General features: G+C 49.0%; 5 protein-coding genes across 5 annotated transcripts; 2 read left to right on the top strand and 3 right to left on the bottom strand.

Annotated features, from left to right (window-relative positions):
- Positions 1 to 1141: 1141 nt before the first annotated feature.
- Positions 1142 to 2656, bottom strand: J4E82_010316 (uncharacterized protein; the record flags this gene model as incomplete). Its single annotated transcript, XM_051736531.1, has 4 exons — positions 1142 to 1888; positions 1941 to 2147; positions 2199 to 2418; positions 2469 to 2656. 4 exons carry the CDS (start codon positions 2654 to 2656, stop codon positions 1142 to 1144), a joined length of 1362 nt encoding a protein of 453 aa, XP_051583683.1.
- Positions 2657 to 4034: 1378 nt separating this feature from the next.
- Positions 4035 to 6449, top strand: J4E82_010317 (uncharacterized protein; the record flags this gene model as incomplete). Its single annotated transcript, XM_051736532.1, has 4 exons — positions 4035 to 4415; positions 4474 to 5673; positions 5725 to 5956; positions 6220 to 6449. 4 exons carry the CDS (start codon positions 4035 to 4037, stop codon positions 6447 to 6449), a joined length of 2043 nt encoding a protein of 680 aa, XP_051583684.1.
- A 2957-nt stretch (positions 6450 to 9406) lies between these two features.
- On the bottom strand, positions 9407 to 9866 carry J4E82_010318 (uncharacterized protein; the record flags this gene model as incomplete). The annotated part of the gene is made up of 2 exons (XM_051736533.1): positions 9407 to 9778; positions 9843 to 9866. 2 exons carry the CDS (start codon positions 9864 to 9866, stop codon positions 9407 to 9409), a joined length of 396 nt encoding a protein of 131 aa, XP_051583685.1.
- A 651-nt stretch (positions 9867 to 10517) lies between these two features.
- Positions 10518 to 11966, top strand: J4E82_010319 (uncharacterized protein; the record flags this gene model as incomplete). The annotated part of the gene is made up of 1 exon (XM_051736534.1): positions 10518 to 11966. One exon carries the CDS (start codon positions 10518 to 10520, stop codon positions 11964 to 11966), a length of 1449 nt encoding a protein of 482 aa, XP_051583686.1.
- Positions 11967 to 12252: 286 nt separating this feature from the next.
- On the bottom strand, positions 12253 to 13965 carry J4E82_010320 (uncharacterized protein; the record flags this gene model as incomplete). Its single annotated transcript, XM_051736535.1, has 2 exons — positions 12253 to 12956; positions 13020 to 13965. 2 exons carry the CDS (start codon positions 13963 to 13965, stop codon positions 12253 to 12255), a joined length of 1650 nt encoding a protein of 549 aa, XP_051583687.1.
- Between the last annotated feature and the right edge of the window lie 632 nt (positions 13966 to 14597).

Consider the following 14597-nt stretch of genomic DNA (forward strand, 5'->3'; position numbering starts at 1 on the left):
TTTTGGTTACAACGATAACTCTTTTCCACCTGATCATTCCATACGATACCTCACGGACTACCGCTTTAGTCTACCTCGCCTTAGTACGGACCGAGCCTAGAGAAGTATAGCCTGACCCCGTGTAACAACTTCCTACAATACCTACAATACCTACAAGGTTTTAAGTTTTGTTTATAAGCTAATACACCCTGTACAGCTATTGCGAGGTGTATCTAGCTCTTTATAGTGTTGTTGTTGCTTCTATTACGCAATATCTTAATAATAAGCAATAAGAAGCTGCTAAATAAGCTACAGGCAACCTACAACACTACAGAAAGCTAGATACACCTCGCGATAGCTGTACTGCTTTATTAAGGACCTGTTGTACGCTAAGGGCAAGGTTATATACCGCGTAAACTAGCTATATCCTATTATACAACCTATAAGGACCTCCGCAGCGCAGGTATATATACACGCTGTTGTAAATAGAGACTTTGCTGTCTCCGTTAACTACACCCACAATAGCGTAGTGCGGTTACTAATAGGGACTTGTCCCGGCTTTAATAAGCCTCTCTTAGGTGTAGTTAGAACTACTATAGGAGAGTCTTTTTTGTTTAGATTAGGTTACAACCCTCTCTTTTTGCTTCTTTTTAGATACAGGTACGCCTACAGCAATTGCAACACTAAGAAATTAGCTGTATAGGACTTCTACGCTGTTTTTTCGGCCTTACGGCGATCCTTAGCCAAAATCCGATAACTCCAGGCCGTACGCCGTACTACGGCTCCCAAAACTTCACCCCCTACAGATACTGTACGGACCAATAAGAGGTCTCCTACGTACGGCTTACGTACGTCGTATCACCGTACAGTACCTCACCGTACTACTGTACGATGGGAACGCTGGCGCCTAAGATTAGACAAGATATGCCAAAGACGCTCCAGTCGTATAGCGTGATGCCATCGTTCTTCATTGGCGTCCGTCAAGTACGCTTCACTAGGGCTATGTTCCATTTTTTGAATGTGCATCTGCAAGGACACTTCATCGTATTACACTGCTGAGGGATGGATTCTCACTATGAAGACTAGCTATGTCAACAGGACCATACCCGTCTTCGTCCCTTCTGTCTCAGCCCCCTACCTTCCAAAGTTCATTACGATTCCGTTAACCAAAAGTCGAGTTCAGCGGTCCAAACTTGATGTTACTATAGACAACCGTAGCATCAGCGTGTTGGCTCTCGACATCTGCTGGTACGCCGCTTGATGTCTCGCACTCTCCCCTGCCAGTACCTAGATCGGTGTCTGGGTTCTTGTCTGTGGGATACGTCGAGTCAAGCCAGAGCATGTTGCTGTAATGGTCGTCCCACAGACTCATCACAAGGACCATGCCGTTGGCAAGAGCCTTTGCCATGTTCGCCATACCGCCTTTGTCTTTGAATGTGTATGTGTCTCCGAAAACGGCCTTCTGCTGGTCGCAGAACTTAGTTGTGATAGAGTTGCCCTCTACGCCAGGGACGGCAGATGCAGGCTGCGCAATAGTTTTGCCGTTTTGGACATAGAAGCGCTTGATCTCCATGGCGTCGCCAGTGCCGATGAATTGTGTGACCACGGTGAATTTCTTTGACGTGTCCACAGTCTTGCCCTTGCCATAGAAATCTTTGACACCCATGCGATAGCTGTTGAAGTCGCAGCCGTCCGGATCGCATACACCAGCGTAACGGTCGGCAGAATACGTACCGCCGCAACCGTCTCCGTCGCAACGAGATTGTTCGATTGTGGAACATGAGTGTGGGGTAACTGCCGTGCTGACAGAGTTCGCTTCCCAGATATCCATCTCTGCGCAGCACGAACCGTGGCCTCCAACACCTGCATTTGCATCGTTGGAAGATGGCTTCCAGCCCTCAACATTACCCTGCGTATGTCTGAGCATCCGAAGCAAAACGCTAGGACCGATTGGGACTTACCTCGCCATTGATGAACTTCAGATCCCGTGGACACTGGGCATCGCAATACCCTGTGCCATACTTGGCGCCGGCTTTGTTAGTCGAGTATTTCTTCAATCCGCCGTCTGCATCCATGGAAACGAAGTACAAGGCACCATTGAAGCCACATGGCAGGTTCGACACATCAACGTCGAAAGTAAACTCTTGGTTTCCTGTAAACTTGAACATCTGTTCAAACTTGGTTTAGCCTATGATCGCATGTACGAATGACTCGCTTACCTCATAAGTAGTGTCGTCCTTCATCAGGTATGTTCGAGAACCGATGTTCGTCGAATAAGAGCCCTTGGTGATGAACTTCAACTTCAAAGAGTTACTGCCAGCGGTAATGCCATATGTGCCACTGTAATCGGCACCGTCGACGGCACAGTTAGCAGCACATGCTTTGTTGTCTGGACAGGCCGTCGCATCCCATTCATTGCCTGTATAGCAGTTATCGTAACTAGTCTTCCGTCAGCAACGAAGTTTGCGCCAGTTATCATCGAACATTACCCTTCTTTCTTGTGGAGCCATCGCCAATTAGCATCGATGACAATCTTGCCATTCTTGTTTGTGCAGCTACCCTTCGCAGTGCAAGACTGCCATGTCATCCCGGGATGGGTTTCTGTTTGCTGCGTACCAACGAGCTGCCCATGGCCCACTTGGAGTAGAGCGGCGGCAAGGACGAAGTACTGATACATGATGGAGAGTACAGGCTTTGGAATTTCTGTGTCGTGGTGCGCTGGGTTCACAGAATATGCATACAAACTGTGGAACGCACAGTGTCAGTCGTCTTTTAAGTCCTGTTGCCCGGTTGATTCCATTCGCACTTTGTTGTATATGCTGTATATTTTGACTTTGAATTGATGAAATGCTAACTAGCAGATGACACGCGTTGTATGCAGCGATTGGTGGTTCGGTGGTTTGTCCACCAGCTAGTAATGTAGCGCCATTCACCATCGTTTAGAGACAAATCTACATTGATGTCAGGGAATATCTTACCACGGCTGCAGGCAGCACAAGTGGATTGGAAACACCACTTGCTGTTACACCGACCCTTACGGATCCACAGAACAATCTCGGTGTAATATAACTGGAGGGGTAAGCCACGGAATCTCGCTGTGAGAGCTGGTAATATTGATCCGACGGAGGGTGCGATGCCACCCCATCGGTTGCCCGTCCGGCTAAGCATACGAAGCACATCGAAGCTCAATGCCATGCGCTGGGCGCCTAGTAATTCGGAACTGACACGACGAAACCAAGCCGATGGCAGATTCAGAGTGACTATAACGCATCGTAGAGCGAATGCCGTGTTATATGTCTGAACCCTTGATGGGTCGTGATGTCGCCGCCCAGCAGTGGGTCGCTGCGTGGACGACGAAGTGATTATGGAAAATGCTGTCTATTGGAAATCGGTAATACGTGTGATATTGAGGGAATTTTAACGACGCAACGGTCCTTCCGGCGAGTAGATGAGAAGACGGCCACGAGACTGGTGGTGAGAGACGACTGGGATTCCCCGCTTTCGACTCGGAGAAATCTCTATGCACGGGGCAGAACCGAACTGCCGGCGAATCAGAGTACGGGCGCATCAATGATGGCGGTGCTGCACCATGACTGGATGGGTGAATGGTACGTCGAGCCAAAGTGCAAGAATGTGGTTGGTGTTCATAGATGGCACTGCGAACTGGATTTCGCGCCCCTGTGCTCAACTCCCGAAATTAAGTCCGACACCAAAGGTTATGTAATCAACTGTGATTAGTCAAGAAGCTATAGCTCTGCGCTAGTTCTGTGATAGGCTCAGGAGTTCTCGGGACATTTTTGCGGGGCGTCTGATTCATGAGACAATGCGTTGGGATCATTGATCCACCGACAGCACCTGCCACGCCCATCATCGCACGTCATAGTTACCATCCATCATTCACCATGTCCGCTCCGGGTGCCGAGTGGATCAGCGATAGGTCTCGCGATAATTCTCCAGAAGTTCTCAACTCCACAGAAGGTCAGGATGGCTCGTCTCAGCGACGCACCAGCAAAAAGCGCAAAGTGTTGTCGTGCTACGCGTGTCGCAACCGCAAAATGAAGTGTGATCGCGTGTTTCCAGTGTGTGGCCGATGCCAAAAGACTGGCAGAGGCCACGAGTGTACATACGATCCTCGGCTGCTTGAAGAGTCCCACTCTGACGCGGGCGCTGCATCGATTGCCCTCGCCGAGCGGCCAGCTGATAGCAACCCTTCCTCGGACTCGCCAGATGCATTGCAATGGAAGCTCAGAACCCAAGAGAGACGGATAGCGATGTTGGAGCACAAGCTTGCCACAAGGGACGACACCAGAAACCCCTCGCGATTCGAGGCCGTTGTCCCTGATGAGCCCGAGATCAAAGAAGAAATCATGTTCAGAGGCAAAGGTTTCAAATCTCACTTCAACGGCGCAACGAGTATTATGAGCATGATCTCTATGGTATATTTCACATGCCCAGACCCTGATGTCCGTGTACCAGCGGCTGACCATCATCAAGAATTACGAGCTGCAGGCATTTACACGGGAAGCCTTGACTGTTGACCACTCTATTATGCGCGTCAAAACTGACTTCAAAACCTTCCGCGACCAGAGGAAAAAGTCCGCAATGGCCAAGATCGCCAGATATTCCGACATCGACCTGGAAGTCTTCGCTGTCCTCCCTGCGAAGAGTACGGTCGATGCACAAGTCGCTCTCTATTTTCAGACCTGGGAAACGAGCTACAGGATTCTACACGAGCCATCTTTCTGGAAAGAGTACCGCATATTCTGGGAATCAGATCAAGACAAAAAGAGCTCAGTCAGCTTTGCCGTCTTACTTCTCTTGCTTGTTGCCATCTCAAAGTGTCTCGCCCCAAAAGATGACGTCTTCATTGGCGACACGACTGCAGACCGGCAAGCAGCCCTTGAACTCATCGATATATGTGATGCCTGGATCGGCGAGCAGCCCCGCAAGCGGGTTACTTTGTCTTTCTTCCAATTACATTGCTTGTCGCTGCTTGCTAAGCGTGTCAATTGTGTCCGACTGAAGCAAGACTGGATAGCATCGGGAGACTTACTTCGACTCTCCATTACATCCGGTATGCATCGTGATCCGTGTCTGGTCGGGCATGGGAAAATCTCACCTTTCGATGAGCAAATGAAGAAGCGACTGTGGGTCACTGTCATGGAAATGGAGCTCCAATCTTCCATCGAGAGCGGGTTTCAATCTGGACTTACCGGACTGTACTTCGACACTCCTGCGCCTGCGAATCTTGCCGATGAAGCTTTCTCACCAGACACACAACACGTGCCGTTAGGTCAGCCCACTGAATACTTCACGTCAGCATCATACCTTGCAATGACTCTAAAATCACTTCCACTTCGTATTCATCTCACGCAGCTGCTGAATACACCTTCTAGTGTCCTCCGTTACACCGACGTACTGCACTACGATGCGCAGATCCGTTCTGCATTGGCGATCCTCCCCGTTTGGAATGACGATAGCGCGCTTGTGCCTTCTACGCTTCTTCGTTTGCAACTGCGTCAGTATCTTTTGTTGCTACATAAGCCGTACGCAAAACTGGCTCACACAAACGATCGCTATCTGCATTCTTTCACGACGTGCGTGGATACCTGCAGCTCGTTATTGGCAATGCACGATTGCCTGATATCGAGAGGTATCCTGGCACTTCACAACTTCCGGAACGATGTGATCAGGGTCGGTCTGGCACTTTCTCAAATCGTATACCACAATTGTGCTCGTCGAAAGATCAAATCGTTCACGTCCTATACAGCAGAGACTGAGACTCAGGATGTAGACCATCATACACATTTTGCGGATCTTACTCTTCCAAATCGTTCAGTTGGCCCAGACTCACGAATGGATTTGGACCTCGCGATATTGCCACAAGATCCCTTTCTTGCAAGAACACTGTGCACATCTTCAATCGATATCCTGGAACGTACGAGACAGATCTTCGAAGTCAAAGTCTTTCGACTTGGTACGGGATATATGGAGTGCTGGCTGTACGTACCATCGCAGAGCATTCATATGAGACATTTGCTAATCTTTTTTTGCTCTATCCGTATAGTATGTCTGCTGCAGTAGGCATGCTGCCCCCTCCTCCTTCGCCTGCCACTTCCATAGCATACATCAACAACGCAAGCGATGACATACTATCGAGATGCCGAAAAACTCTGGATTTATTCACAACGTTGGCTTTCAGGGTGCTAGCTCTACAGCAAGACCCCACTAACAGTTTAGCCTCTTCTCTTCGCTCTACTATGAGTACCACAAGAGAAACGGGATCTACGATTGGGAATGCCGAAAGTGCGGCTCCCACCTCGCTAGACAGGCTTGACATGAACCTTAATCTTGCCGATGGTGCTAAAGATATGAACGGGACCTTTGATGTGCTGCAGGATATGCAGGTCGATATGAGTGGCTGGTCATTCCCTGACTTCTGGGCGTTCGATCTCGGTGGTGACTTCTAACATGATTATACAGCGGAGACTATGTATGCACGCATAATCCCAATTACGTATAGTCCTGATAATGCGAGCGAGAAGGGAACAGTCTGATGATATGGAAGCAACTTTCAAGGATGACTAGCAATTGGCCAGAGCCAGAGCGGCTTGACGACGTGATTGCGTATGCGGTATGATTCCCTTGATTCTTAGCACTCTCGTATGGCTGACTGGACGGGATTGTTGCAGGAAATATATGCTTTTCGACGAAGGTCCATCAAGGCAACTAGTACCTAAAGCATGCAGAGCTAACAAGCAGCAACAACATGGGGACACTACGCGTCAAGAGGAAATTTTGTATTCCATTACACTAGGCTATCTGGAACAGATGAGATCTTTTAGTGAAATAGGAAAGCTGAGTAAGACGAGTCCTATAACAGCGGAGCTTCCGATGATTAGAATTGATATCGAAGTTAGTGGAAGTTTAATTCAGTCTGACGCCTCTCGAAAAGGGTAACCAGAAAGCCTCAAGCTTTCATTTAAGTCACTAGTCAGTTATACATTCCGACTATGTAGATGCTATGGTATAATCGAGACGCATGCTGCAGATCAACGTCCTGGCATTTAGGGTTTGCTGTGACCTTTTTCTTTCCAAAAGCTTCTGCAACATCCTCGAATTGTTTGCTTTTTCCATGTTGCTCGGGCAGATGAACTTACCCGTCGCCTAGGCGCGATGTACTTTGAAGCGGACATCGGCTCATGGCCTGCGCAAGATGAAAACGGACCCTGAACGTTCGAACAAGATATCTTCTACTTTGGGTCCACTTTCTGGTGGTTTCGGTGGCCAAAGGATGATATTGGGAAGTTCTGGTTCAGGGAATATCTCGATAGGTATATACCAGGCCAGCGGCTTTGGAATCACTCTATCCTTTTTCTTGCGCTGATCGGGTTTTGGCACCAGACGTGGCACAAGGTCGTCGTCTAACGCTCCAGGCATTTTTTGTCGATGATCCTTCCCTATCAAACCCTTCAGTAATTTCATGTTCCAACGTGATCGGTGACAACAGAATCTCCAGGCTCAGAGAGGAAGACGCCAGACGAAGTATTTTAATTCCAACCAGAGTCGCAGTATGTGGGAACAATGTAATACACTGAGCGAGGCACAACGTTGTATGTTCGGGCAACTTCACAATGTGGACGTATAATATGGAACAATTAGTCGGCCGTAGTCCCTTGAAGACAACCATTCTTAGTCAGAGCCATACCTCGTATATCTTTGCTGAATACGATGAGTCCCTATACTGACAAGGGCAACACGGGAATGAGAATTAAACGTGTGAGCTGCTTGAACCCAAGTATCGATTGCATCGCATTTTCTGATTGGAAAACATGAAAACTATCTGTCACGCACATAACACACTACAAATCACAGCCATTTGTTTCAAACTTCTATCATCGATCCCAATCATTTATGCACACCTGTTTGGTTGTGTGCGTTCTTCAGTCCGGTACAATCAGTACAGTTAGTACAACTATAACTGTCAGCCTTCTCTGCGCCATTCCAATCCCTGGTCTCACTGAGCAGGCGCATATGATGCTACGTACTTTATGCAGTCGGTACAGTCAGTACAATTGCGACATCCCTCACAATTATCGCAGCCGGTGCAATTCTGGCAGTAACTGCTACTTTCGCAATCCGTGCAATTCTGACAGTATGTAGAGTCTTTACAGCGCGTACAATTACGACACCCAGTACAGTCTGTACGCAAATTAGTCCGCGGTTGTAGGAGGTGTTTGATAGCAGGAATTGGTCAAGGTGACCGAAGAGACAGATGATTTCCAAGAAGGTGGCATGGAAAAGCCCATACTTTTGCAACCGATACAATTGTGGCACGACGTGTCCTTGCTACAATCGATACAGTTCTTACAATATGAGCAGTCTGAGTAGATAAGCCGCACTCAAATCCCAAGATGTACTGATCATGAGGGCAAGAGTAGGTTGATCACGCCATAACGTGCGGCGTATGGGGCGTGGGATCATGGAATTATGGAAACGCCATTGCTGAGGGCGTACCTTTGCAATCTGTACAGTTTCGGCCTACAATCGTTGATGTGGAGTTAGACTTGAAGTTTTTCGAAGCATGCTACAAACTTACAGTCCTTGCAGCCAGTACAGTTGGTGTTATTATGATTACCGTCGCCAGAGCCCGAGGAAGGTACTGCGCGGAGTGACGATTCACCACAACCCATGTTGAACGTACTTTCTGGGCTTACAATGAGAGAATAAGAGTTCAATAAGACTACGAAGTAGCTTTAGGAGGAAAAGACGTATGGATATGCATAACTTGTTCCCCAGTTTATAGGTGAGGGGACGTGACGGGAAGGGCATGCAGCCACGACGTCATTTCTGACATGCATAGGTATGATAAGCTTGAAAGGCCATTGGTACCGATAAGGCGCCCTTCAACATCAACCTGATATATGATTTACCGATTGGAAACTTGTTAAGATTGTTTAGGCCCTAGCGCCTGAACTAATTACACATTGTGGCTCGAAGGTATAACAGATATTCCTTTGGTGGCGCATCTAGATGACGCCATTAGGCCCGCTGTCTATCGTTTTGGAATTCTTCGAACAAAGATCGCGGGAATGCGGAGTATCTCAGGATCAGGCGTGTTTGTTACGAACTCCGATTTCGTCGACAAGACCACTACAGTTAGAGCAACCAACACATGACCGACAATCATTGCATCTCGAGCAGTCCACCAAATCCGTAGAGTTAGTACAACGACTAGAATTGACGCAATCAGTACAGTCATCGAGCCGACTGGAGTTGACGCAGCCTGTGCAGTTGGTGAGTCTGCTTGAGTTGATGCAACCTGTTGACCTTTCCATTCGACTGCACCCAACATTATTATCGTCCAAGCTTGGAGCTGGTCTTTCCTGAGGCCCAGATGGAGGGGCAGACTGTTGCTGAGGTGGTATTACAGGACTTTGGTGAGGTCGAAGCCTACGAGGTATTTGTGCATCCTGATGGGATGATCGCGGCCGATGATGATCAGGAGGAGAATTTTCTGGCGGTCTCCGTGAATATGCTTCGATTGGATTCTGGTATCCATGATCTTGGAGACCTGTAGGTGAGCCAGCAGCAGATGCTTGTGAAGGTTCAGTTCGATGGAAAGGCCGGACAAGAGGAGTCGAAGGTGCCGTAGACCGATAATCAGGCGCAGGGCTGTATGCTGGAGGAGGTCCAAGCAATTCTGACGAGGCGTCGTTTGGAATGCCAGGACGACCTTGATGATCAGGATAAAGCCCAGCAGGAGGTGGTGTGCCATCGACGCGAGCGCGCTTCCGGGCTGTGTGATATATCAGTCATGCGTCTTAGTTGCTACAATGGCCGTGAATTGAGATAAACGATACACACATACAGTTTTGCTCAGCCATACCGTGAGCTGTGTCGTATAGCCTGGTTGGTCACTTGAAATAGCGGTAGTGGCAAGTCCGTCATAGATGAACATACAAAGGTCCTTCATTAAAGTACACACAAGCATAATCGGACAAACGCAAGTTGTTGTGACACCAGACATCAACTTGCGCGTCAGCAAACCCTGAGAGGATAATTCAAGCAAACCGAAGTAGATGGAATAGCTCTCGAAAGCCAGGAATAGGTTTTCAAGACGTCGTATGGAAACTGGTCTGTCGGTGTTGATCTTGTCGTTCTCAAATCCTGTCCCGTGTCGAAACCTAAATTCCGATTCCCATTTATGTTTCGCTGCACCTCGAACAATGTACTTCTCATCAAGGGCCCATAAGGCTGTACGAGATATCATAGGCGAAGGACTGTTGTGGCGTGGTCGCTACGGCTTCCCATTGTTGGAAAATCAAGTCAGCCACTTCGTCTTTGTACCTAGGTAGTTTAGCGGTAGTCTCGCAATTCGCTGCATGGGGCAATGATGTGCTGTTTCCTTATTTCCGTGACGTGCTCAACAAAATCAACCGTCACCCTTTGCAATCTCTGCCCATCGCGACGTGCAATGCCGCTTCGAACCTGTCTCGTTCTTTATGCTTGCTTGTAATCACGAATAGCAAGTTACAATGACGGACCGAAGTGTCGACGCAGAAAAGCATGCAGACCGGGAAGACCATCCCACCACAAAGACTGTAGATGATGTGCAGCGCAACCTACAGACATGGCCGAGCGCGCACGACGTCGAGATACAAGAAGCCACATTGGACGTCGGAGCCGAAAATCAAGCAGCGCAAAATCCGCAGGTTAAGTCACATCAACCTGCTCTTACACGCATGCTCTCGCGCCGCTCGGCAGCATCGCTTGATCCCGGTCCAGCTCCTGACGGTGGCCTCACAGCTTGGATCCAGGTCCTCTGCACCCACCTGACAATTTTAACCACCTTTGGTTTCTTTACATCATTCGGCGTATACCAAACGTACTACGAAAACACACTCGGAATCTCGCCTTCGACGATATCATGGATTGGTTCCCTCCAGGTCTTCCTGCTTTTCTTCCTTGGTACTTTTACAGGCCGTGCTACGGATGCTGGTCTCTTCCGCCCAGTTTATATCGCTGGCGCATGCTTCCAGATACTTGGCATCTTCACGTTGGCCGAGAGCAAAAGCGTGTGGCACGTCTTTCTCTCCCAGGGCGTGTGTCTAGGCATTGCAAACGGGCTGCAGTTTTGCCCTTCGATGGCCCTGGTATCTACCTACTTTGTCAAGCGTCGTGCCTTTGCGCTCGGCTTCACAGCGCTCGGATCCTGCACTGGCGGTGTCATCTTCCCAGTTATTGTGCAACAATGCTTGCCTAGCTTAGGCTTCCCGTGGACTATACGTATCATTGGCTTCATTATGCTGCTCATGAACGCCATTACCATTGCCTTGTATCGTACACGGCTCCCACCTAGGAAGACTGGCCCGCTAGTGGATTGGGCAAGCTTCAAGGAATTACCCTATGCACTGTACTGCGCTGGCGCCTTTTTCAGTTTCTGGGGCTTATATTTCGCTTTCTTCTACATTGGGAGTTACGCGCGGAATGTCCTTGGCGCCAGTTACCAGCAGAGTATCAACCTGCTTCTCGTGCAGGTTTGCATGGGGTTTGTCTTTCGCCTATTACCTACGTATTATGCTGATAAGATTGGGGGCCTCAACGTTCTTATACCTTTCGCTTTCATCTGTGGTGTCATGATGTTCGCATGGATTGGGATCAAGTCCATAGCTACCTTGTACGTATTTGCTGTCATATACGGAAGTGGAAGCGCCGTTATACAGGCACTTTGGCCGGCCGTGATCGGCAGTATGAGCCGTGAGAAGGACCTGAAAAAGTCAGGTGTGAGGATGGGAATGGCTTTTACCGTCGTGAGCGTGTCAAGTTTCACAGGGCCACCGCTAGCTGGCGCCCTCATCCAAAGTCACAACGGTAGTTATACGTACGCAAATGTCTGGGCGGGTATGTCGTTCATCGTTGGAGGCTGTCTACTACTGGCTACCAGGGTATCTCTGGTGGGCTGGGACTGGAAGGCAAAAGTATAGTGATGGTAGATCTAGTTAAGTTCTTTTTAGACTTTCCGCTCTTTACTCTTTTCTTCTGTTCCTTTCCACCTAGGCTCTGAATCTGCTGCTGTCTTTCTTCTTCCTATTTCTACAAGGTGATGTTATTCACAGAAACGCCCCTTCCTGCCGAAACTAACACATGTGCTTCATACGATCTACAGATCAGTGAGATTCTCAACCTTTGTCATCGTGGAAAGACTTGTGTGCCACGTTCGAGAAAGTTATGCCTTGCTTACTTATTGCTCTGGAAACCGTGCTTGAACTATCAGCCCTTCTTGTCACCTAAAGTAGTGACCCTTGCTAGCAAACCAGGCTGTTCTCTCTCCTTGGTCATTTTTGCATGCCAGTCCGCCTCAACCTTGGCTGAATTCTTCTTGACTCGCGCTGTATTCCATCTCATATAATAGCAGCAGAGTGGGAAAAGGACAGTATCTGCCATAACCCAAGCGAATAGAATGCCAAAATTTAAGCCGACGCGCGGATGTAGATCGAACAAGATGGATCGTGTGAGCTCTACGACGTTGTGCATAGGCCATCCATAACCCCAGCGATAAAAGCCTGGAGCTAGCTCAAGGGCGTAGAAGCCAGTTGCTACATTGCTGATAACCCAGAAAATCAACCACAAGGCTGTCCAAGGAGTTCCCAGAAGCATAGCCATATTCTCGCTGGCCAAACCAAACGCGATCATACCGATCCAGTTGCCCATCCAATATACCAAGAAGGTGCCGCTGCCGTATGCGTTGGGATTATCGGCAGGTTGATCGTGGGCTGCTTTGGGCCGGTCCATAGGCATGAGAAAGGCGAGGCTGACGAAAGAATAGACGAGTGAAAGCAGAAAGTAAGATGCGACAGTTGCAACGTAGCGCCACACGATGAGCTGGTAGAAGTGCAGCGGTGGATGACCTCTAGGTGTGAGGTACTTTAGATGAATGGGTAGAAAGAACGTAAAGCTGAAAAAGGAGATGATGACTAGATATCGTCGATTGAGTCAGCGTATGTTTCGAGTGTTGTTTTTACGAGGAAATCACTAACTTAAGTAGATCAGGCCTATACTGACCGCGGGTGTCGCGATAGGTGGTCCAAAGGGACGCAGATCATAGACTGTGAATTCGATGCCCGGGGTAAGAGCTTGGGGCGAAACGTCGACGTGCATGTCGATAACTGAAACGTTGTTCTCGAGGAGATGTGCGATCCACGCGCGACCGAAATCAGTCACGACACGCTTTTGGAGCGTGTTCATACTGGGTACGATATAAGTCGAGAACGTAGTCTGATCACGCGCAGAGTTATAAGTGATCTGGCAAGCGCCCAACGGATCGTAACTCGTGTTGCCCTGCCTCACTGCAGCCTCGAGCATTGCTGTTGCATTGGGGTTGATCACGACGGCTGCCCAGGCGTGGAAGTCGTAAACACTGTCTCGTACTTTGAGTGGATCGTTGTCAAAGTCCCCGGGTGGAGCAAAAGTATAACCCGGCACCACACCACCGTCATCAACGATGTTGCGAATGGCCTGAGTAACGAATGGACCGACGAAAGGTGTGATTTCTGTATAAGGCGGTTGACCGTCGAAGTCGACAACCCAGACGCTCAGGTTTGTAACATTCGCCTTCTGACGGAACAAAGCACCCCAAAAGAGACACAAGAAAATCATGATGGCGACGGCGAGGATCAGGTTGGTGCGGAGCCAGAGTTTGATGACGTGTAGTCTGACACCAGCCATGGACGAGTGGAAGAATCCAACAGGCTTCTGATCGAATTCGATTCGGCGGCTGCTCTTCGTGCGGTCACGCTGTAGTACCGTCGGCCTTACTAAAGCAGAGTTGATGGCGTGGTTCGTCTCGCGCTCGAAGGGGGCGGCCTGCTGCTGTACGCGAGCGGAGTCGGTTGTTGTGAGCACATGCTCTCCAATGTCTGACTCGCTGGACGAGCTGGAGTCATATCCGTGGTGATACTGCGGAGCAATCTGGCAACCAAGCATGGGATTAGACATTTTGAGCGCCGTAAGGATTTACAGACGACGCTTCAGTTGTTCTTAATATGTCCTGAGGCCGTGGCCGTTAGTGCTGCTGAGGGTTGCTGACTGATCACTCTAAACTCACTAGTGTCTAAGTTTTGCCCATGAACAATGCTTGGTCATCGCCAGGGCTGACTTAGCCACTGATATCTGTGCCAGATGGTACGCTGGAATGACAAACGACTTACCAAAGGACTTGCTAAACGAAAGGGGGACTGGAATCATGGGAGGCGCCTCAGCTGTCGCATGAGCACCTACCTTCACCCAAGCATCTGCCTTCGCCTAGGCATCTGCTGCTGCCTGAGCTTCTACCAAGCTGTTAACACGAACGGCGAATTGCTAATGCAATGTCGCTCCTCATCTTGAGCCCCCAATGGTCGCTCAGGTTGTCCCTCACGAAGCATTAGGATGTAAAGGTAAAAGGATCAATAGACGTAGAGCAAATGAGAGTAGAGCAGAAATAAAACTGAAGTGGAGTAGAAGGTAAGAGAGTCAAAGTTGTCTGCTTTTGGGTTCAAGTACGAGGTGGGAGTGCTCAAGGATGAGAGAGATTCGCGAGGTAACGCAGACTCATGCGAGAGCGTTTGTGAGGCGAC

Source organism: Alternaria postmessia (assembly GCF_024291825.1).
Source record: "Alternaria postmessia strain BMP 2775 chromosome Unknown scaffold_120, whole genome shotgun sequence".
Lineage (NCBI taxonomy): Eukaryota > Fungi > Ascomycota > Dothideomycetes > Pleosporales > Pleosporaceae > Alternaria > Alternaria postmessia.